The sequence below is a fragment of the Alligator mississippiensis genome, chromosome 1 (genome assembly GCF_030867095.1).
Source record: "Alligator mississippiensis isolate rAllMis1 chromosome 1, rAllMis1, whole genome shotgun sequence".
NCBI lineage: Eukaryota > Metazoa > Chordata > Crocodylia > Alligatoridae > Alligator > Alligator mississippiensis.
This window is the reverse complement of record NC_081824.1, coordinates 69348319-69371037: the sequence shown is the minus strand read 5'-3', so window position 1 is coordinate 69371037 and position 22719 is coordinate 69348319. Positions and strand designations below refer to the sequence as shown.

Here is a 22719-nt window from a genome sequence, read left to right as displayed (position 1 = left end):
TTAATTCAGATCAAGAATGTCTCAAAGATCTTAGTTAAGAAGGGACAATTTACTATACAATTTCAAAGCAAAAAAATATAGGGATCCTCTTATCACAGGGACCTTTAAATTCTGCATGAGAAGGTTACAGGGTGACCTTTTCAAAACTGGCAGATGCTAGATACTATGTACATTTTTCTACATATTTATTACAGATACACACTGAAGAACCTACCAAGTTGATATTAATACAGCCATAACAGTGAGCAGACACAAATGTGAAGAGCAAATGATGCCATACTGGTCTCAATAAATATCATTGGACCCTATTGGTAACAACTTATCTTCACTTGCAGGAGGACTTAGCCTCACCTGCAGTAGGATGGCACATCCACAGGCACCTGTGACCTACTTGGCTATCCTATTTTTCTTTCTCATTGGTCCATACTACGCATGAAATAGGAAGTTGCCTGGCCATTTAAAGGCCTTGCATGCAAGTAGTATTTTCTTGAAAATCACCTAGCTCTGAACCCCTCGGTATGACCCTTAATCTTTCACCTGCCTTGATACACAGACCCAGTGACAACCATTCTAGGCTCCTTGATGTTGCCCAACACTCAGCCCTTACAACACAAACACTAAGCCTCTCACAAAGCACATGTCTACATATTAAGGAACACTGCAGCATAAGCCTAACTGAGGGAAAATAATACTTTTACTTGACATTTTTACAGAACTATAGATTTTCTTCTTCCTATCCAAGTGTCACCTGCTAGCATGTCTGTTTTTAATGTTGCTAATGGGTCTTTAATTTATACAATAATAACTGAAAAATCATACTTATATTAAACTAAAATGTATTCAAGCCTGGAATTCTCAGCTATCACCTGAATCTAGTTATGTTATACAAAATCTGGATTAGTCTTTCAGCACAATCAACAAAAAATCTCTTTGTACTGGTTTGAAAAGCCTGAGTACAGATTCCCCTGCAGCCAGCTCTCTAACCACCAGGAGGTGTCCCTTAGTTTCAATACTCCCCCCACTAATACCTAGTTATTAGGAAGGAGAGTGCAGGGGAAGAGTGCTTTTCCTTTTAAGAGGAAAAATAAAAGGCATAATCTCTACTACATGGAAAAATGTGTTTGTATATTTCACAAGGTTACACAATAATCTATGCTAAAACAGCCAGGTATTAAGTCAAAACACTCAGACATTAGGAATACATCAAAACTGTGATTGAGCATACAAATTTAGGCCTCTGACATATATTACACTGAGCCACCCATTAACCAGTTAGAGTCTTAGGGTAGGGACAGACATCCAAAAAGCTGGAGCCTGAATTGATTCAATCTTTGCAGGTTAGTCTAACCTGACTAGGATGAACTGGACAGACATTCTCTCTGGACTGAGGAAATTCAGGCACATGCCTACAGTGGATCAGGCTAGAAGCCAAAGGGTGCTAGTGTTGGCTACAAATGTCCAACTCGGGAACCTTAAAATTCTAGTTTATTAGGCAGATTGAAACACTGTAATCATAAACCTTGGGGCTGGTCCCCACACACACACACACACGCACACATATACACACAGTAGCAGGCTACAGAGTCAGGTATACATATCCTACAAGTGCTGGAGTCTGTCGTTGAGGCTTCTTTTAGCGTGGTGTTATCTTCCAGAAGGGGGTCGCCGGCTGGTCCTTCTGGCTGGACAGGTCTGGTCGAGTTGGAGATCAAGAGGGCACCACTGAGGGTCACTTTTCACTGCCTTTTATCTGTCCTTGGCAGACTTTGGTGACTCCCCAGTTTTCAGGTTTGCCCAATCCAGGGGTCATTGACCCTCGTGGGACTTCTCCCCCCCCCCCCGCCCCGGTGGCTACTGGACGGCATCTGTCAGCCCCAGGGGTCATCTGCATGTACGTGCAGGTTTGGGAGTCCGTTGATGAATTTTGAATAGGGCTCTGGGAGCAGTTGATCTGGAGATACTCAGCCCAAAAATTGGTCCCTGACGTTGATTAACTCAGGCCAGGGCTTCTAGCCCTTGATCAGTGATGTTTAGAGATTTCCCGGTTGCTACATTGTCTTCTATTGAGTTCTTCTGTTGCCTGATCTGCAGCTTCCCCCGTGTTAATTGCTGTGTGCTACCTTGTTACACATTCAATCACTGATTCACTCACTCTTTCAGGGGCCCGCCTGATACAGAGAACGACAGTTTGATTCCTGCCCTTGTTACCATTGTTACAATGTATAACTTACTAAAACACATTTAGTTGAAAGGTGAGGAGTATAAAATATAAGCTACAAATGCCATGGCACACAAATAGATAAAAATACCAAAATGCAAGGGGAGATACAAAATGCACACACACAAATTTTAAAACACAATTCCTTAACTTAAAGTGAGAGAGAGAGGAAGGAAGAAAAGGTAGAAAAAGAGAAACCTATCCAAAGAGGGGAGAGCAAATGCAGACAAGAGGAAAAGGGGGCTTTCTGCTACACTAGAACAGCCCTCCCTTCTCTTCTGCAGGGAGTTGAGCTAAGCAGGGTGCATGGCCAGGCTCCATCAGGACTCTCTCATTAGGATGTCTGCCTGCATGGTTCCAGGATTTTCACCACTGGCTGCTCAAGGGGCTGGAGTGTTGCCAGCCCCCAGCCCCCTGCTAGTACTCTGAGGCAAGGGGGAGTGTTCAGTTCATGCATCTGTTGATGATACAGAGCTTTTCAATCTCCCTCCCTGCTTTGTCATACTTCTGCAGGAAACCGTTATCAGCCCCCTGAGCAAGCCAGCCAGGGGTGGGGGGCACTGATAACAGTCTTTATCACCCAATTAGCAAAATAAAAGCCTCTCTCCACATCACTTCAAACTTCTTAAACAGCTTACCAGCCGACCTTTTGATTAGCTCCAAAAGCCCTAAATGTTCACTATTCTGTTTACCTATCCCAGTGAAATTGGAGAGACAGACACCTGCATTAGCTAGCATACCACATGCTGGCTACAGTCCCTGATGTGGCAGAGAGGGGGAAGGGATCTCTACTTAAGCAGCAAGTGTTGGAGGGGAGGGGGAGAGGGAGGGGAGCACAGGGAAGCTGGCAGACCCTGCTGTGCCTGGAAGTCTGTGCCGAGCTCCAGCCAGAGAGCAGAGGGGAGGGGCCAGCACTGCTGTGGAGCAGAAAGCCTGCTGGAATGCTGAAGGACTCAGAATAATTTAAAACAGCAAGGGGTCTGGGACAGACATTGCATAAGCCAGTTTGAGCCAAATCAGTTAAACCTGGTTGAATGTAGTATCAGACTTATCTCAAACCAGTTTCAGCCATTTTCAAGCTGGTTTATGTGCACTACACATCTGTTCTGTTACAGGTTTAAGCCAGTTTCTGATCACTTAAACTGGCTTGTGTGTTATGTCTGTCCCTACCCTTAAAGTGTAACCCAACCACCAGTTTAGGCAATTACAGCATGACAAAATTCTGAACCAGCCACAAAATTATTACATAGAAAATGTGTAACAGTGTAGCTAGTTTCCATCATGCCTTAAAATGAACATGTGACAGGGTGGATCACACTGGGGTCTTCAACTGGCCCCTGTATAGCTGGTGTCCAACAATCAGATGATTGGCTGGCTCCAGGACCACACCAGGGCTCAAACCCTGGCATGTCCCCTGCCAGCTGGCAATTAGCTTATATTCAACTGGGAGAAATCACACAGTAACTAGTTTGAGCCCTGGCGGGGTCCCAATCTAGCCAATGACCAAATGATTGCCAGGCACCCTTGCCAGTGCAGGGAGAGCCTGAGATAATGACCAGCTGACTATGATCCCAGACTCTCCCTGCTCTGGCAAGTAGGGCGCCATTGGGGTTTGATCCCCAATCCCAAAATCATGCATGCTGCATTGCATATGTTTCATGGAAGGAGACATGACTGTTAGGATCCCTGTGCAACTTTAAATGAATATCTGTCAGCAGCTCCTATCATACTACACATGCATGTGATTTTGGGATTGGCAATCAGAACCCAATCACACCCTACTTGCCAGTATAGGGGAAGCCTGGAATCATGATCCTGGGCTCCCTCTGCACCCCTGTGCATCCCTGCAAAGGTACCCAACAGTCAGCTGGTTCTTGGATGGTTCCAGGGATCCACTGGGCTAGTTTGAGCCCCTGGAGCCAGCTGCTGATCAGTGGTAGCATCAAGGCCACACCAAGGCTGGAGTGGGGCCTGTTCTGGTCCCTAGCAGCTGCTGGCAGCCAGCAGGGACCACACCACATCCCATCTCAGCCCCACTGTGGTCCACCTAGCTGCATGTTCAATATAAGGTGCAATGGGAACCAGCCACAAAATTATTACACATTTTTAGCGTAATCATTTTGTGGCTGGTTCCTTTTTTTCCCCCACTATGTGGCTGGGTTATAGTTTAATCATATCTTATAAGTAATGTCTACTAGGACCCTATGAAACAGACTTTAAACAGATGTTAAGCTAAGTTCAACAAATTTATAAGCTTCTGAAAACATGACTTCAAAGATTTTTTTAAAACCAGGGTTAGGCAACCTTAACGAGAGATGGTCCTATCAGCTCAGCCTATAATAGTTTACAGACAACCATGAACTTAAGCTTTAAAAAGAATGCTGCATGGATTTAATGCAGCTGAAATGTGTCACCTTGACAGTTAAGACAGTTTACATTTAAATTCTGCCTTGACTTTCTGAACTGAATGCAAGTTTTAAGAATTAGCAGATGTCATGTGGGGGTGGCAGAAACCCAGGAGGACTCCTGTTCAAGGTTCTTAATTTGATATTATAATGTAGTAATGTCTTACTCTGTCATTTCCTTTTTCTAAACAGTGTGAGGCTTATCCTTCTCTCACACAACCTGCAAGAAATGCAAAACTCTAGAACTCTTGGTTCACAGATGATACCTTTTATTAGACCAATTAAGAAATTGCAAAAAAAAAAAAAAATCTCTTTCTTCAAGCTTTTGGGCACACACGCACTTCCTCAGGCTTAGGGAAAATTAAACACAACCTGAAAGACTTTTGTGCTTAAGTGAAGAAAACTCACACAGGTTCTGGTCCCTATCCAAACAGCTAAACAAAAAAGATTTGTTAATTGTTAGTTTTTCCTTACAAACTTGAGTCAACCTCATTGGTTTCAGAGTAATGGATTCTCACAGGGCAGGTATAATACAGCAGAAATGGAGTTAGGCGCTGGAAGGAAAAGGTTGGAGGTCCAAAGCAGAAGCAGAGTGTCTCCACCCTAATGCATGCCAAGAGAACTAGAAAAATCAATCTCAACATAGACAGTTTATTCTGAAATTGGCTGAGTGATCCTTGTTTTTTCCTTATTCCTTAGGAATGCCACATATCAGGGACTGCCTTCTCTTTTAGTTTGGGACTAAATAACTGAAAGTGTTCCTCAGAATGGACCCTGGGTAGGGATGTAAACAGTTAACCAATAATTGTATTTATACCACTTACCATTTAGTGACCTTTGACAGGAACAGCCCCGGACCCTTATACTTTCACCATGTTCATGGTACTACGTGGTCCTCAAGTCACTGATGGGGAGCTATGGGTGAGAAATGGCAGACATGGCTGAGCCACTAAGCAGCATTGCACAGCCTCAGCTTCCCCTCACCCACATGGGCAGGGGTTGGGGCTACAGATGAAGCTGGGGCTGCATATTTCTCCTGTGCCCAGATCCCACCATCACAGGGAGGGAGGGAGGAGTTGGTCCCTGACAGGGATCTGGTGGGGTCTTCCCACCATACTAGCAAGACTCCCAGCCATGGTGCGTCTGCCCAGCCCCCCAGCTTCTACATCATATAAAGAGCCTAACTTTCCATAATATTTAAAAGTATGCCCACTGTGTTATTCAGTTCAGGGATAAATGGAAGGTAAATGGGTAAGTACTATCTTGTATTGTGACAGGTATTAAATCTCCTGATCACAAATTTGAAGAAAGTCTCCCAGTTGACTAAGTACTACCATTTTCAGATATTGATTTTTTGCTTTCTTTCACATTTCTAAAATTTGTTTTCTGAGATAGACAATCACTTGTGGAAAAACAAAAAAAGATAACCCAAGGAAATAATGCTGACAACATTCACACCGTCAACCATCCATTGTTTCTCCATTGCCAGTTTCTAGACAGATTTAAGAAGTGCCATGATAGGATTGGGGCAGATGCAGTTGGGGTACAGTGGTGCTGTTCCACCCCCTTTGATTCATGGTCCATCCAAAATTTAAAAACAACTACTTGACAGTGACAGCAGGAATTCTATGCAGGCAGCAGATACAGAGTAAGTTGGCTTCGTGGTTTATTATAATCAGAATTCTCACTTCTTCTAAATTCTTCATTCTACAGATGTTAACCCTCTCCTTTTCAATGGTCTTGATATTCCACCAATCAAGCTATCCTTTGTTCTGTAATTCTGCTATATGTTAGTGGCTCCTTATAACGTAGCTCCTATATCACAGCTCTACAGACTGGTTTAAACTCTAGCTACAAAGTGTAGAAAGGTTAACTCAGGTGTGGAAATATCTTTCAGTGAAGCACTAAAATGTAGTGTCAAGATGCTCAAGGAGACTAGATTTTGTTTTATGAAGCTGAGATACATGCTTCTAATTCTAATGACTACAGGACTAATGAAACATTTTCTGATTATTTTTGCCTAGTTTGTTGTGTTTTCCCTACATAACAGATGATACTGCAAATTAATACATGTTGCAATAAAGTTGTTTGCTTTGATCCTAAACTAAAACCTACAGCTTTAGGCCCCTAGCATATCAGTAAGGTCCTAGATTCTTTTTAACTAGACAAAAATGTGTCTTGTGCTATACGCAAGAATTCACCACACTGTCTGCACCCCTTTCCCCCTTTTCAAAACTCTAGATTTGCCCGTGAGTAGGATATACTATTCACTCATTTCTTGTCAGCAGCCCTTTTTGTAATCTATTTCGGCTGATAATATGCCCTTTACAATCTAGGAGACTTCTTTTCAAAGGAAAGGGGAGATATCATTCCCTAGCTGGTAGGCTATGTAAACAACCTATAATGATATTGCTATGTATTCTTTAGCCAAGACATGTGGTTCTAAAGAGAGGGACTTGCAATAATCTTAGAATGACCTCCAAAGCTTTTAAAGGTTACCTTCTGCTTTATTGAAGATGGATGGTCACATGCTTTTCTGATGAATGGGAATCAGTTTGATAGTATTTCTTTGCATGACAAGAGTGGTTGAAAAAGCAATATGACTGAAAACAGCAGCCTGTTTAAACTTCTGATTTAAGAAAGATAACTGTAGACTGAGAGGAAGATGGACTTGGCTTCAAGGAATTTATTTCCAACTGGCCATCTTGGGTGAAGAGCCATGACTTCTTGAGCGTGACAACTTGTTGATTTACCTTTCTTTTCCTGACTTTGCTGCATTCCCAACCTCCCTGCTTGAAGTTAAGAATTTGTTATTTTCAGCATTTCATTCTTTGTTGTAATGAGCAACTTTACTTGATCCCTGTACTGCTGTCTGGCTTTTCTTTAACATCAGACAGTTAATTCCTTTGATCTGTGCTCATAAAAGGTTTTTTTCACCTACACCTGCACTGCTTGGTCCTCCCTAGCAACAACAACAACAACAAAATCAACATTCAACCCCTGGTTTAAGTTATAAAATAATAACCTAGAGGTCAGGGAGCACCTCAATCTCCTCCTCATATATTCTCACTGAAAATGGCTGTACAGACAATTGTACACACTTCAATTTTGATTTGTTTTTCATGTCAAATGTGGAACCAGGCATATTTCTTGAAAACCTCTGGAACAATTCTGGGATATCATAATGAAACCTAACATAAAAACACAAAATGCATTCCCACCCTGACACAGCTGCAAACAAACATATATAAATGGCTTTCTTGAGGATGTGCTCCATTATTTTTCCAGGAACTATATATATTTATTTTATATATATTTGGTTCATTTGTTTTGTTTTTTAGGTGAAGGGAGAGAAAGGTGTGGTAAGGATTTCCAGAAAGAAACACAATACCTAATCTGACGCTCATGAAGTACCAACGTCATATACAGATAATCAGACAAAACAAGAAACAGCTGTGATTTTTTTTTTTAACATCATATAAATGCGTCTCCTGCTTCAAAAGCTATTACATTAATCAAACTATGAATAATTTCTTCAACACAAAAGACTGATGGTCATGTAACCCATGCAAAAATGCAATTTGAGGAAAATGGAGAGCTAGCAAATAATAATCTCCTAGCACAGAAATACTGACTTAAACTAGTCAGTCCCACCCTCGCCCCTCCACCATGTGAATATCATACTGCCTTTTGGAATAAAGTGAATACAGGAGTTTGAAGTTGATCATTCTTTGCTTTTCTTCTCTAAAAGATATTGCAGTCTAGAAGCTGTGGATCTGAAACATTAAGAGATGTCTACAGTAGAAGGCTGTAACGCAACATTACAGCTGAGAACATGGATGCATAAAAATGCATAGCCAAGTCGCCACAGTTACCATATACTGACCACAGTGCATATAACCCATTTTTAATATGTCTTATAAGCAATACAGCATATTAATATAAAATGCCAGTGCATTCATCTGGAACAACTTAAGGTAGTACAAATGCTGAATATTTTAATTTCCCATGTTAAAACTACTCTTGCATAGCTTTCAATTAATATATCTATAATCTGTTTTTAAAAAAATGATGTGCTTTATCTCTCTGCCAATTTGAATTCAATTTATGATTCAGGATATTTTAAAAGCCTTAGCTGCCTTTATATTTCTTCTCTCTTCCCACCTGTCTGCAGAAACAAAATTGCCTAGATTCAAATGCCTAGGACTTAAAGTAATCCAGAATGAGCCTCAAAAGCAGTGGTTAGTCTCTTTCTATAACACAGCATTTAGTCTTGCTTGCTCGGATTGTTAGACAATATTAAGACCCCCCTTCCCCAAAAAACAAATAAAAACCAAACAAAAAAACCAAACTTACTGCACCTTTATTCCTGGACAGTGGGCAAAAAAGGCTTCTGGACTTTGAGAATGATATAATGCACCATGACCTACACAACCCCAAGGTGCTCGTATTGTGAGACTTCCACAATTGAAGAGATCTCCAGAGCGATACCGATATTTTGCTGCTTCATTAACAATCTGCATGAGAGAAAAATAACCATTTCAAAAATCTTTTCTATACGTTATCAATATTAATGCCAAGAGCATGTAAAATTATGTGTACAGAAACACACAGTGATCATCCTACAATGCTGGTTTCTTTATAGTTAACAGCAAGGTATCCTGAAAATAATATGTTCTTCTTCACCTCTCTGCCAAAAACATGCTATTTTTCTAAAAGAAAATGGTAGGAAGGCACTACCTAATAATGGTTTGAAACAACATCTAACAAGAAGCAAGTGACAGAGCTGAAAACAGAATCCAAGCTTACTAAATCCCACTCTCATATCATTTCTACTGAACATGCTGTACCTAATCTAATATGCCTTGCTTTGGCCTATTCTTTTTGGCTTTTAACTTGACTCTTGTACATTTCCAATGACCTCAAACATATGTAAATGTTGGCAACACTCATGACTGTGAAAATACATGCAATTATGGGAGTAAAATCTTAAATTTTGATGTTCACTTTCTCATCTACCAGTAGTACTATTTACATTGTTTGGGTCCCTTAACTTCTCTAAAACCATCTGAACTAACCTGATCAAATGCTGGAAAAATGTAGTCGGCAAACTGGATTTCTGCAATGGCTGTAGCACCAGTAACTGCAACTCCAATACCAAATCCAACTATTCCTTGTTCACACAATGGTGTATTGAAAACTCTGTCTTTACCTAAAAAACAAGGAGAGCTTTTAATACATTAAACTGTAAATAGAAACACATTTTACTTTTCTGTGCCCAAAAAGATGCACCTCATTAAATCTCATACATTTGTGCATATATAATTCTGTGGGCGATTTCTATATACAAATAAAAATATAAATTAGGAAAAGTTAATTAAATTTGAAAAATATATTTGTGATGCACAGGAGTATAACTGTCTTTGTTCTATGGTGGGGTTTTTTAAGAAGGGGGTAGGGGGGAAGCAAGAGCTAAAATAACCTGCCCAAGCTCACAGTGAAAGATCCAGGTATAGAAACCAGAACACATTATTTCCAGTTTTTTGTTCTAACTGCAAAAACACCCTCCCTTACATGCTAAGACAAGCCAGATTGTCCGTTAAAGAAAAAGACTGAAGAGAGAAAAAAGGTGGGGGAGAGGGGAGAGAAGAGAGAGCATTTTCTAATTCCTGAAGTGTCAAGTAAAAAAATACCCAGAGCATAACAGGAATCACAGAACTGAAAGGGATTAGCCAGTTTATTAAACTCAGTCCTCCATGAATCCTGATAATCATATACTAAGTATATGCCCAAAAGCTCCAGAAGAACATCCTCTCTAATCCTCCCCTATACTGCAGCCACAAAACACCCCATAATAAACTTTGGATCTTTAGCATACATGCAAAAAATATATCAATAGTCATTTTTGCTCATAGTTCTGTTCATATCTTCCCTTTTTAAAACCTGCCATTAGTTCCTCATTCTCCACTTCATCAACTTCAAGCAAGCATAATTTGGGGTCTTGGGACAGAAGTTACGCATAAACCAATTTAAGTGATCAGAAACTGGTTTAAACCTGTAACAGAACAGAAGCTCACCCCTTTCCCTACTCCAACCTATTGCTGGCTGGCTACAACTGTGGACTACACATCCCAGAGGTACCTGGAAGCAGGAAGAGGAAGTGATGAGCACACCTGAAGAGTCCTGCTGCTTTAATTTTGGACTGTAAATCCCAGAGACCTTGGGGGCAGCAGGAAGAGGAAGTAAGCATACAGTCAGAGATCTGTGCTCTAGTGCCCCCCAGCTTCTGGTGAGAGCCCCCGCAGGCATGTGGCTGCATTTCCTGAATCAAAGGTAAATGTCTGTTCACTTCTGTTTCAATTTAAACTTTGCAGTTTAGACTAACCTGCAAAGACTGAATCGATTCAGCCTGAGGCTTTTTGACTGTCTGTACCTTGCCTGGGACTATCCCAGCATGGTGCCCTCCAGGTAACACATGGGGCAGGGAAGCAATCACAACTGTATTTTCACAGTACTGCACATTACTTCTATGCAATAAACAGAACTTCCCTAACTGATCCAAAAAGCCACTACCCTCTTCTTTATCTCCCTTCTATGCTCAATTGTAAAAGCTTTGCAAAAATAAAATTTCACATTGTAATTCAATTCTTATGCTGACTGACTCATCAGCTGACAAAGGTTTAGCACCTCTGCCGAGAGCTGCTGATTAAACTTACAGAAAAGTTAAAAAAACAAAGAAACCCTAGCTGTTAGAAATAACTTTCATGAACTAAATAATTCAATAGTCAATCAGCCACCTAATCAGATGGTAGCACATTAGAAATCCAATGAACATCAGTTTCAAGAAAAATCTTTTTAATTTATTCATGAGCATTTCTGTGGAACAGAATGCCAAGCTATCTACTTCCAATAAAGGAAAAAAAACAAAAGCTTTAAAAGTATCCAAATGGGCTGAAAACAAAAATAATTTTCCCTAAATGTATAACCAGACTATAATAACTCGGGCAGAACAGCATTGTTGTCATGTAGTTCTCTGGCTTGTCATCTACTTGCTGTTTTGAAAATGGCTGAAACCAATTACTTCATGTAATACAGTTCTCAGCAAGGATTTCCAAACTAATTTTATACCTGAAAGCATTCAGAATTACTAGCTCAAGGAGAGTTATAGACATAAAATTATGGACATGCCCCATAGCCCCCTCCCATTTATTGTTACCCATTAAGCTTCCAGAATGATTCAGTGTTATATCATGACACCAAGGCCCAGTGTTAGTAAATATGATAGGTGCTATTACTATCCTGTTAAGTATTAATGCATGACGATTTTAAGTTATTTCAATTATAAAGGAAAAAAACAATTTATGTAATGAGATGTAAAGAATGCATTGCCATAAATAGTATTTAAAAAAAACAGATGCATTCTTTTGAGATCTAGTATTTTGAAATTACTTTACTCTTAGGTACTTAAAGTTTGATCTTCAAAGGTGCAGAATATGCAAATTGAGTCAACTCCACCCAGAATCAAGCATAAAGCTGAACATACTATTGGCCCTAAACAGTGACAAACAAAACTCCCTCTAGGAACATGACTAAAGTGCACATTTATTACTGATACTTAACTGCCATCCGGTCTTAACATTTGGTTACTGACAATCAGGGTCCCCATGTTATTACCAATGAGCTGGGCTACCCACAACTTTCAGGATACAGTACATCCCCATTATAAAGAACCCTGCTTATAAAACCTTTTGGCTTTTAACAGTTCTCAACAGTGTGCACATCTACACATGCATATTAATGCAGAGCAGTAAACTCTGGCACTTATTGTGCTGGAATTTATTGCTCCCAGGCACTGCATTTACATGTGACCAGGACTGCAATATGTTGAGCCAGGTCAGAGCAGCCCCAGCTAGCAGAGGATCTAGGGGGTCAGCCTGCCAGCCTGGGGATGCTCTGACCCAGCTCATTGTGCAGCAGAGGGGTTGGCTGGGGCATGAGGGTGCTCCACTGTGGGGCTAACTGGCAGGCATCCCCTGTACTGAAGCACACTTGTGCTCTAGGCAGCTGCATCAGTGTCTAAACATGTAGTGCTACAGACTAAAAACTATGCAGCAGGATAGTACTTGCATTTACAAGTACTACCCTACTGTGCAATTTATTAGTTTCCTGCAGCCTAATGTGTAGATGTCAGGATGTTTACTGTGGAGCTAATTAGTCTACTCTGCAGCAAACATCTTGTGTAGACGTGCCGGTATGAAACAATTTTCTTATTATGATGCAGCAAACTGACTAAACCTACCAGGGCAGATCCACAGAGGGTGCAGAGGCTAGCTACATCCCTCCCCTTTTGGACTGGACTGTGCCACAGGAGCCTCTGGGGACTTCTTTAAAGGCCCCAAAGCAGGTAAGAATCCCCCAATTCCCCTCCATGCTCAAAGGGGTCACTCTGCACGTCCCCTCCCCTTCCCCAGTTCACCATTGCTGCTTTCCTTGCTGTCCCTCATGTAGAGAAAACTTCAAAGCTGCTCCTGCGTGCTCCAATCAGGTTGCATAGGGGCTAGGCTCAGCTGGAGCTCTGCCAGCAGCAGCAACAGCTGTGATGTGGGGTAAGGGAGACTCCTGCCTATCTGCTCCTAAGGTACTGGGCAGGGTGGAGGAGTCCACCTACCTGTCCATTACTTCTGCTGCTGCTGTCACTGAGCCCAGGCCCCAGGCATCCTGACTGGAGCAGGTAGGAATGGCCCTGAAGCTCTCCCAACCCCTGGGACAGCAGTGGCAGGCAGGGAATGGGGGAAGGGAGGGGAGAGGTACATGCCTTTGTGCACAGGGAAAACGGGAAGATTCTTACCTGTGTGGGGGACTTTAAAAAAATCCCCAGAAGTTCCCATGGTGCAGTCTGTCCATACCAGTGGGTTGAAAAGGAGGCTGCTGGGATCAGGGGATGCAGCCACCCCAGCAGCATGGGTGGCTGCTCTCACACTTCCCTTTGCCAAATCCTGGATCTGCACCTGAACTCTATTATATCAGAGACACACTTTTTAATTAATTTTCCCCTGGTCTTATGGTGGGGGGGTGTTATAATGAAGGTTTACTGTACTTTTAGTGGTTTTATAGTGTTGCACAAAAGATGGATTCATAGATTCATAGATGTTAGGGTCGGAAGGGACCTCAATACATCATCGAGTCCAACCCCCTGCATAAGCAGGAAAGAGTGCTGGGTCTAGATGATCCCAGCTAGATACTCATCTATCCTCCTCTTGAAGACCCCCAGGGTAGGGGAGAGCACCACCTCCCTTGGGAGCCTGTTCCAGACCTTGGCCACTCGAACTGTGAAGAAGTTCTTCCTAATGTCCAATCTAAATCTGCTCTCTGCTAGCTTGCGGCCATTGTTTCTTGTGACCCCCGGGGGCGCCTTGGTGAATAAATACTCACCAATTCCCTTCTGTGCCCCTGTGACGAACTTAAAGGCAGCCACAAGGTCGCCTCTCAACCTTCTCTTGCGGAGGCTGAAAAGGTCCAGGTTCTCTAGTCTCTCCTCATAGGGCTTGGTCTGCAGGCCCTTGACCATACGAGTTGCCCTTCTCTAGACCCTCTCCAGGTTATCCGCATCCTTCTTGAAGTGTGGCGCCCAGAATTGCATGCAGTACTCCAACTGCGGTCTGACCAGCGCCCTATAGAGGGGAAGTATCACCTCCTTGGACCTATTCGTCATGCATCTGCTGATGCACGATAAAGTGCCATTGGCTTTTCTGATGGCTTCGTCACACTGCCGGCTCATGTTCATCTTGGAGTCCACTAGGACTCCAAGATCCCTTTCCACCTCTGTGCCACCCAGCAGGTCATTCCCTAGGCTGTAGGTATGCTGGACATTTTTCCTCCCTAGGTGCAGCACTTTGCATTTCTCCTTGTTGAACTGCATCCTGTTGTTTTCTGCCCACTTGTCCAACCTATCCAGGTCTGCCTGCAGCTGTTCCCTGCCCTCCGGCGTGTCCACTTCTCCCCATAGCTTTGTGTCATCTGCAAACTTGGACAGAGTACATTTCACTCCCTCATCCAAGTCACTGATGAAGACATTAAAGAGTATCGGTCCAAGGACCGAGCCCTGCGGGACCCCACTGCCCACACCCTTCCAGGTCGAGACCGACCCATCCACCACGACTCTTTGGGTACGACCCTCTAGCCAATTCGCCACCCACCGGACTGTGTAGTCATCCACATCACAGCCTCTTAACTTGTTCACCAGTATGGGGTGGGATACCATATCGAAGGCCTTCCTGAAGTCCAAGTATACGACATCCACCCCTCCTCTTGTGTCCAGGCATTTCGTAACCTGGTCATAGAAGGAGACTAGATTGGTCAGGCACGATCTGCCCACCACAAACCCGTGCTGGTTTCCCCTCAGCATAATTTGCCCTGCCGAGCTCTCACAAATGTGAGCCTTGATAATTTTTTCAAAGACTTTACCAAGGATGGAGGTGAGACTGACTGGCCTATAGTTGCCCTGGTCCTCCTTCCTCTCCTTCTTGAAAATGGGGACTACGTTAGCCCTTTTCCAATCCTCTGGGACTTGGCCCGTGCGCCACGAGCGTGCGAATATTCCCGCCAGTGGCTCTGCAATGATGTTGGCCAGTGCCTTCAGCACCCTCGGATGGAGCTCATCCACGCCTGCCGACTTAAAGGCATCCGGTTCTTCCAAGTGACTCTGCACCACCTCAGGATCTACGTATGGAAGTCTGGCGCCTTGCTGCTGCCTCTCTACAACCCCAGTGAGAGACTTGTCCTGCCCCTCACTTAGGAACACTGAGGCAAAGAACTCGTTGAGGAGTTCAGCCTTGTCCCCCCTGTCTGTCACCAATTGTTTCTGCCCATTTAGCAGAGGTCCTATTCCTCCCTGGGCCTTCCTTTTACTCCCAATATATCTAAAAAACAATTTCTTGTTGTCTTTTACTTGGGTTGCCATCCTCAGCTCCATGGTAGCTTTGGCCCGCCTAACTGCCTCCCTACAAGCATAAGCAGAGGAGGTATATTCATCTTTAGTGATCTCACCCTGTTTCCACTTTTTATGTGCTCCTTTCCACTTTTTATGTGCTATGGAGTATAAAGGAAACTTTCAAATACCTCAAGAGTTCTCTCTCCATTTTTAATGCATTATTTTCTTAACCTACTTGCTCTAAACCTTCATGAATTCTACTTCTGTGTCTCACAACTCATTTCTTTTAAATCAGTTTTCAAATACTTGGGGTTAAATGACAGATATGTTGACTATTGAGCTGCTTTCTCTTCCAAAACTCATTGCCAGGGAGCTTTTAGCTTCAGTATCCTTTTTTTGGAAAAAAGGCTTGAGCACAAGAATTTCTTACCAGTTAAAAGTTTGGGGGGGGATTATATTAGAAATAATAAAATTAAAAGCATACTTTTTGTAATGCACACATGCAAAATATTACAATAACTAGTACAATAATTATAAAGGATTAATCATTTTAAAGGAAGCTAGATTGTTGGACGGATGTCTAGCAATCAGTCACACAAACATGATCTTCATCTGGTCAATTATGATATCATTTTGAGATATGATAACTTTTTACTACTTGACACCATTGAATTAATTTTGATTCCCAAGATAACATGAGCAAAATGATTTCAAGATGTGGTTCTTTTGTAGCCTGGTACACACATCAGAGAAAAACTATAGTTAATAAGTCCTAGTACGTACCATGACAGAAAGTAGTCAATACCCAACACAATAGCAAAATGCCAATATTACCTAATAGCAGTTTGTGATTTAAAAGTAATTGGCATGTCTCAATTGCATTCCTAGTAGGCAAATTTTTATGTACTTCTATTCATCAACCTTTAGTACTAACATAGTATTCAGCACTGTACACACAGGAAGATAGTTCCTGCCCTTGAGAGCTTATATCCTAAATAGACAGAAATAATGGTATGCAATGGAAAAGCCAAGTGTGGGGAAGATTTACAAAGCAAGTTTCATTTATATTAATTCTCCATGCTAGAATGTGTATAAGAAAGTGAGTAGCAAAAATGGTCATTTTGCTGGACTTCAGCTGGATTGAAAAAGCATTAAGAAGGAATCGCTTTTATACCATTCACAGTTGGCAACAGGGCAAAAATTTCACAGCCACAAATAATATTATACCTGTTCTGTGGATAAAGGACATCAGTTTCCAGGGATATTAGTCAGAAGACCTTTCTACAAGGCTAAGGATCAATAAACCAGTAAGTGCACTGGGCCAGGAAAGTATTGCCAGAGCAACATGAAAGAACACAATCTTGTCATTTATCAGATGGCAAGGTTATTTTAATAAAACAGAGTATGTGAGAGACTGGAGGCAATTTATGCGTTGTGCTATTCTGCCTCCAAAAGGCCACAAGGGCTGTTACAATCACCAGGCTATAGGCATAACCACTCCTGCTCTTTTTCAGTGCACTCCCTCAGTGCCTCACAATCTATTTTCCTGGGTATAGTCATAAAATTCTCTCACTTTAAGACTGGGCTGTATGACTGTTTGAGAAAAGATTTAGTACCAGTAGCACCAAGTGACCAGGCAGCATTTCCTCTGCTCAACATATTGTTTTCAGCCAGATCTAAATCATTCACCTAGTTGCCTATGTCTCACATAAAGCCAACAGGACTAGAAGGACAACTAGCTAGAGAAACTGGACTTTGTGAGTCTAAATGTTCTGTGGAGAGGAGGGAGTCTAGGTTCTCAGTCCCCAATACCAAGCTTATTTTTATTCTTAAAATCACTGACTTCCTAATGCAATATTGACACACAGTCCAGGGTGTAGGGGCCAGAACGTTAAACTCAACCCAGGGAGGTCTGTCTTGCACATTATCCTTCCGGCCCTGGGATTCTTGCATTGACTGCACATTGCCACAGTTCCCACAGATGTGATGAAGGCTGGCCACAAACTATATCTAAGGAGTCCATGAAAGATTAGTCAAAAGTACATGAATGCCCATGCTTCCAATACAAAAGGGCCTGCACCTCCATTTAAAATTTCCAAAGGGGTCCACACCTCCATTCAAATTTGTTTTAGGGGTCTGCAAATGAAAAACGGTTGAAAACCACTGTTATATATAATATCCAGAAGTAAGGAAACATGCATTAAATATGAAAAAAAGCATTTATTTGTGTTTGAATGTGACATCACCATAGTACATCTCTTCATCCATAAGTTCAAAATGTTCAGCAGAGGATCTCCCAGAGATCTGCCGTGCTTCGTGTTTTCATTTCCTTGATGGTCATCTTAAAATGATGATCACCTACCACAATTCCTTCTATAGCCATCTTCAAACTGGTTCCATCTCTGCACCTGATCTGACAGAAATGCATGTTTGTTCCTCCCTGGGTTTCCAAAAGAGTCCACTTCTCTTCAGAGGTGTACCAATATATCAGTTGCCTATCAGATCAGCACCAATAAAAGGGAGATGACATTGTCTATTGGCTTTTTTGGGCTGTTGTAGCCAATAATATTTACTGATAATTATGCCTTCTAGCTGGGGCCCCAGATGTCTGGTTCCCTCTCGCCCACAGGGCCAACGCCCCTGGACTCCTTTGTTCCCTTCCATGATCCAGGGTGACTTTGAGCGTAGAGCGCCCAATCCAGATATGGGGGCCCAAGCCATTTTCCATCCCCAACCCCATCAGCGGGCCAGGCTGGGCCGGAGTGGAGTGGAGCACCTGGTGTGGCGTGGACTTTAGGCTGAGGCCAGGGTGTAAATGGCATCGAATGCTGCAGAAACATAACTGGGGTGAGGAGGGCCAGCCTTCTGTGCCACTGCTGCATACCCCCTGGGGCCTTCCCAAGTACCCCCAGAGGTACGCATACCCCCAGTTGACAACCCCTGCACTACTACATTCCCCACCAATTCATCCCCATTTTTAAGCAGCAGGCAAGAAAAGCATGGCCCCTAGTTGGCCACTCCAGCACTTGCACCAGGAAGTTGTCCCCACTCTCCATAAACTTCCTGGATTACACTGCTGTATTGCCCTCCCAGCAGATGTCAGGGTGACTGAAGTCCCCCATGAGAACCAGGGCCTGGGATCGGGAAACTTCCACTAGCTATTTGAAGAAAGCCTCATCCACAACTTCTTCCTAGTCTGGAGGTTTATAGCAGACACCCACTACAGCATCACCCTTGCTGCTCTGCCCTCTAACCTTAATCCAGAGACTCTCAACAGGCCTATCTCCAGTTTCATACTAGAGCGCTGAGCAATCATATGGCTCTTTTACATAAAGTGCAACTCCTCCTCCTCTTCTCCCTTGCCTGTCCTTCCTGAACAGTTTGTACCCATCCATGACAGTGCTCCAGTCATGTGAGCTTCCCACTAAGTCTCTGTTATTCCAATCACATCAGAGTTCTGTGACTGTGCAAGAACTTCCAATTCTTCCTGCTCATTTTCCAAGCTCTGTGCATTTGTGTACAGGCACTTAAGGTAACTAGTCAGGATGTATGAGAACACCTCCCTTGTTGCCCCTGTTGCAAATCCAAGACAAATGCAATATTTTGTCAACATCGTGTCTCAACATTTTAAGATTTCCTTCCTGCCACTTTGAGGGGCAGGATTAAGATTCAGAATGACTTTGATAAACTGGAGAACTGATTCAAAATTAATCAAATTAAATTCAATGAAAACAAGAGAACTGGAGGGCAGACAAATCAAGTGCATAAATACAGACTGGGGAATGACTGGCTTCAGTAATACAGAAAAAGACAAGGGGACCATAAAATAAATGAGCCAACGTTTTGCTCTGGTTGCAGAAAAAAAGGCCAATAGCAGATTGGGCTAAGTGTGACTTGCAAATCAAAGAAAGTAATTTTCCTTCTCTAATCAGCACCAGTGAGGCCTCACCTAGAGTCCTATGTCCAGTTTTAGGCTCTGCACTTCAAGAAAGAGGTGGACAAATTAGAAAGAATCCAGCAGAAAATGTCAAAAATATTAGAGGTCTGAAGAATATGATTTACAAGGAAAAGCAGAAAAAATTATAACTATTTAGTCTGAAGAACAGAAGGTTGTAACCTGAAGGATGATTATAAACGGGATGGTGATAAACTATTCTTTGTGGCCCTGTGGACAGGAGGAGCAATGGTCTTAAATTCAGCATGGGAAATTTAGGTTGGATATTCAGAAGAACTTTCTCACTATGCCAATGGCTAAGCATTGGAATGGGCTAAATTGAAAGGTGATAGAATCTCCATCCCTGCAAGATTTTAAGAGCAGCATAGACAGATACTTGATTTGGATGGCTTAATCAAGAATGATCTTGTCCTTATCAGGGCATTAGACTTGATAACCTCTTGAGGTGACTCCAATCCTAATTTTCTATGATTCTGAGAGAGAATCATAGAGGGTAAATGAAGCGCTCCATGTAGAAAGTGTTCTGTTTTTCCCTTTGATTAAAACCTAGGATTTCCAGAATTAAAAGCATGAGCTTAAAGTAAAGGGCCAAGTGCTGTAGATAAGAACACTGAATGGCTTGCATCATCTGCGAACCAAATGTAGAGCAGGCAGGTAATCTAATCCAGAGAGGAACCCGTAATTTAAGTTAGGCACTTTGAAGATTTTACTCACACAGTCCAGAGTCACAAAAAGTACCACCCCCCACTTACAAATTCAGCTTGGATCACAACTGATCTTACTGTCCTGATCTCACATATTATACCTGTAGTTTTGTTTAAAAAAAAAATAATAATTTCTTTAAAAGTAACACTGAATACAAATAAATATTTTTTTTTTAATGAAGAAAAGTCATTTCACTAGGAAAAAGTAGTAAATAATTTCCACTATAAATCTGCTTAAAGATTTTAAACCTAAGTCCCAGACACACATACTGCTGTAATTTTTCACTTGTATTTTATACATGAAAATTATTAAGAAGCCTAATATATAATAGTTAGTCTAACATTCAAAGGTAATAACACTACAGCTTCTTTATCACTTCTTGAGGCACAAAATGGGGCAATCATTTTAGGAAGAGACAAGCTATTAATTTGCATTTCCCTTTGCAAGCTATTTACTCAACAAGTGAAATTTAAAGTCAAGCAGACTAGAAAACTATAGACACTTTGTCTTTTCATCTTTCTTCATTTATATGGAAATGAGATGATTCCTAAAAGATCTCTCTTTCTGCTGCCTGCGTCAACCAAACAACAGCACATAAATTCCTCAGGCTGACTCCTGACTACAGGGGAAGGCAGAATTCCTACATTATCTGAAGCTATGTGCGTCAGCCTCCAAGAAAGACGTTATTCTGTTGTCAATTTCAATTAACCTGCCTAACTTTATAACCCACCCTAGCTCCAACCATCTGAACAGGTTTATGCCCTTTTCCAACTAGCAGAGGAAACAATATGACAAACAAAGCTATAAAAAATAAATAAATAAATAAAGATATAAATAAATACATAATTTCTCCCTACTATAATCACTTGTGAATAGGGCTAGGTATATGTCCAGCAAGTGAATAGGTACAGCTGGAAAACCTGTTTAATAAAGTAAATCTTAACAGCTTGAAAGTTACAAGGAAAAACAAACGTGCCTGATTAACCATATAATTTTTAATTGTGTTTCTCACCAGAGCATGACTAAACCAGACAAGGCTGACCCAAACAGAAATTTTCTTGCAATATGACAGCAACAGAAATCAGTATGACAGCAACATACATCAGTATCCACATTTCTTTCTTCGTGCCCTTGTCCCTCCAGGATAAAAACATTGAAAAGCTTTATAGGCTCATAGGAAAGAAGGGCTGGAAGGGACCTCATAAGGTCACCTAGTCCATCACTCTGCTCAAGCCAAGATTGCACCAAACTAAACCATCCCAGGAAATTTTTTATCTACCCTGCTTTTATGAGAAGCAAGGAATTTTTATGGTGATATCATTTATTGGACCAACTTCATAGCTGGGAGAGAGTAAGATATGCTTTTAAATGCAAGAGTCCAGAATGAGAGGGTCTTGCATTCAAATGCTTGTCTACCTCACCCAACTATACAGTTGGTCCAACAAGAGATATCAGCCTAAAAAACCTTGCCTCTCACATAATTCCTAGACCCTCACAGCTACATTATTCAGGGATCCTGGTTTTCACTGATTAACAAAAAAACAAAATCACAAATTCTATGATAAAAATCCCAAAATCCGTTATTAAAATTAAAAGCCCCCTGCAGCACCCCCCTTCACCCACCAGCCCTGCTGGTGCCCCTCACTCGCCCCCCAATTTGCTAGGCATACACTCAATCCCATTTTCTAAATCATTAAAATATTAGGGCATTTTTATATATATAAGTGCCACAGCACTGGGTGCTTTGAAAAGCACCCAGCATGGTGACTCTTACACTTTCATAAGAAGTGAAATGCACATCAGCATTGAGAAAATGGCAGCAGCATGCTTTTGAACAAAAACACATTGGAGGTGCTTTAGTTAAAAAATGCACCGCCGCCATTTTTGGCACGCTGATGTGCATTTTGCCACTTATACAACTGCATGTGGCGTAATGCAGTTCTCCTCAGCTTGCGTGTGGAGCAAACCTGATTAATCTTGAAGATAAGCTGCAGATACAGGTGAACCTAGACAGGCTAGCAAATAGGGTGGATCAGAATCAAATAAAGTTCAATGCCAAGAAATGTAAAGTATTCCAGCTGGGGACAAAAAACCTCCTACATACCTACAGGCTTGGCAACACCAAACTGACCAGTACCATGAATGAAAAGATCCTGAGGGTAATAACAGGCCACAGCATGAACATGAGCTGGCAGTGTGATGCTGTAGCCAACAGGGTAAATAATACCCTGGCAAGCATCAATCAGTGCATCTCCAGCAAAACTAGGGAAGAGATTCTTCCACTTTATTCAGCATTGGTGAGATTGCAGCTGGAGTACAGGCAGTCCTCAGACTTACGACACAATTGGTTCCTGAAAACTGCGTCTTAACACGAAACGTTATAACTCGGAACCAATTTTCTCATAAGAAAGAATGTTATAAATGGGGGACTGGTTCCTGAACCAAGGTCTGATACCCTATTTTCACCAAAAATACCCCAGAATTTTGTACTTGATCAATTACAGAT

General features: G+C 41.9%; 1 protein-coding gene and 1 long non-coding RNA gene across 9 annotated transcripts in view; one reads left to right on the top strand and one right to left on the bottom strand.

Moving 5' to 3' along the window:
• The window catches only part of BCKDHB (branched chain keto acid dehydrogenase E1 subunit beta), a 295919-nt gene that overhangs the window by 226941 nt on the left and 46259 nt on the right, over positions 1–22719 (bottom strand). For all 8 annotated transcript variants that reach the window (XR_002093308.2, XM_019496838.2, XM_019496836.2 and 5 more), the window contains 2 exons: positions 9702–9835; positions 8985–9140 (listed from right to left, as the gene is read on the bottom strand). Coding sequence is in view for 7 of the 8 variants with exons in the window: in XM_019496838.2 (XP_019352383.1) it covers positions 8985–9140; positions 9702–9835 (290 nt within the window). In the remaining variant the exon portion in view is untranslated. The remainder of the gene's footprint in view (positions 1–8984; positions 9141–9701; positions 9836–22719) is intronic.
• LOC132251588 (uncharacterized) lies at positions 4633–8391 on the top strand. Its single transcript, XR_009463605.1, has 3 exons — positions 4633–4753; positions 6113–6271; positions 7965–8391. It is a non-coding gene; the product is annotated as an uncharacterized LOC132251588 (long non-coding RNA).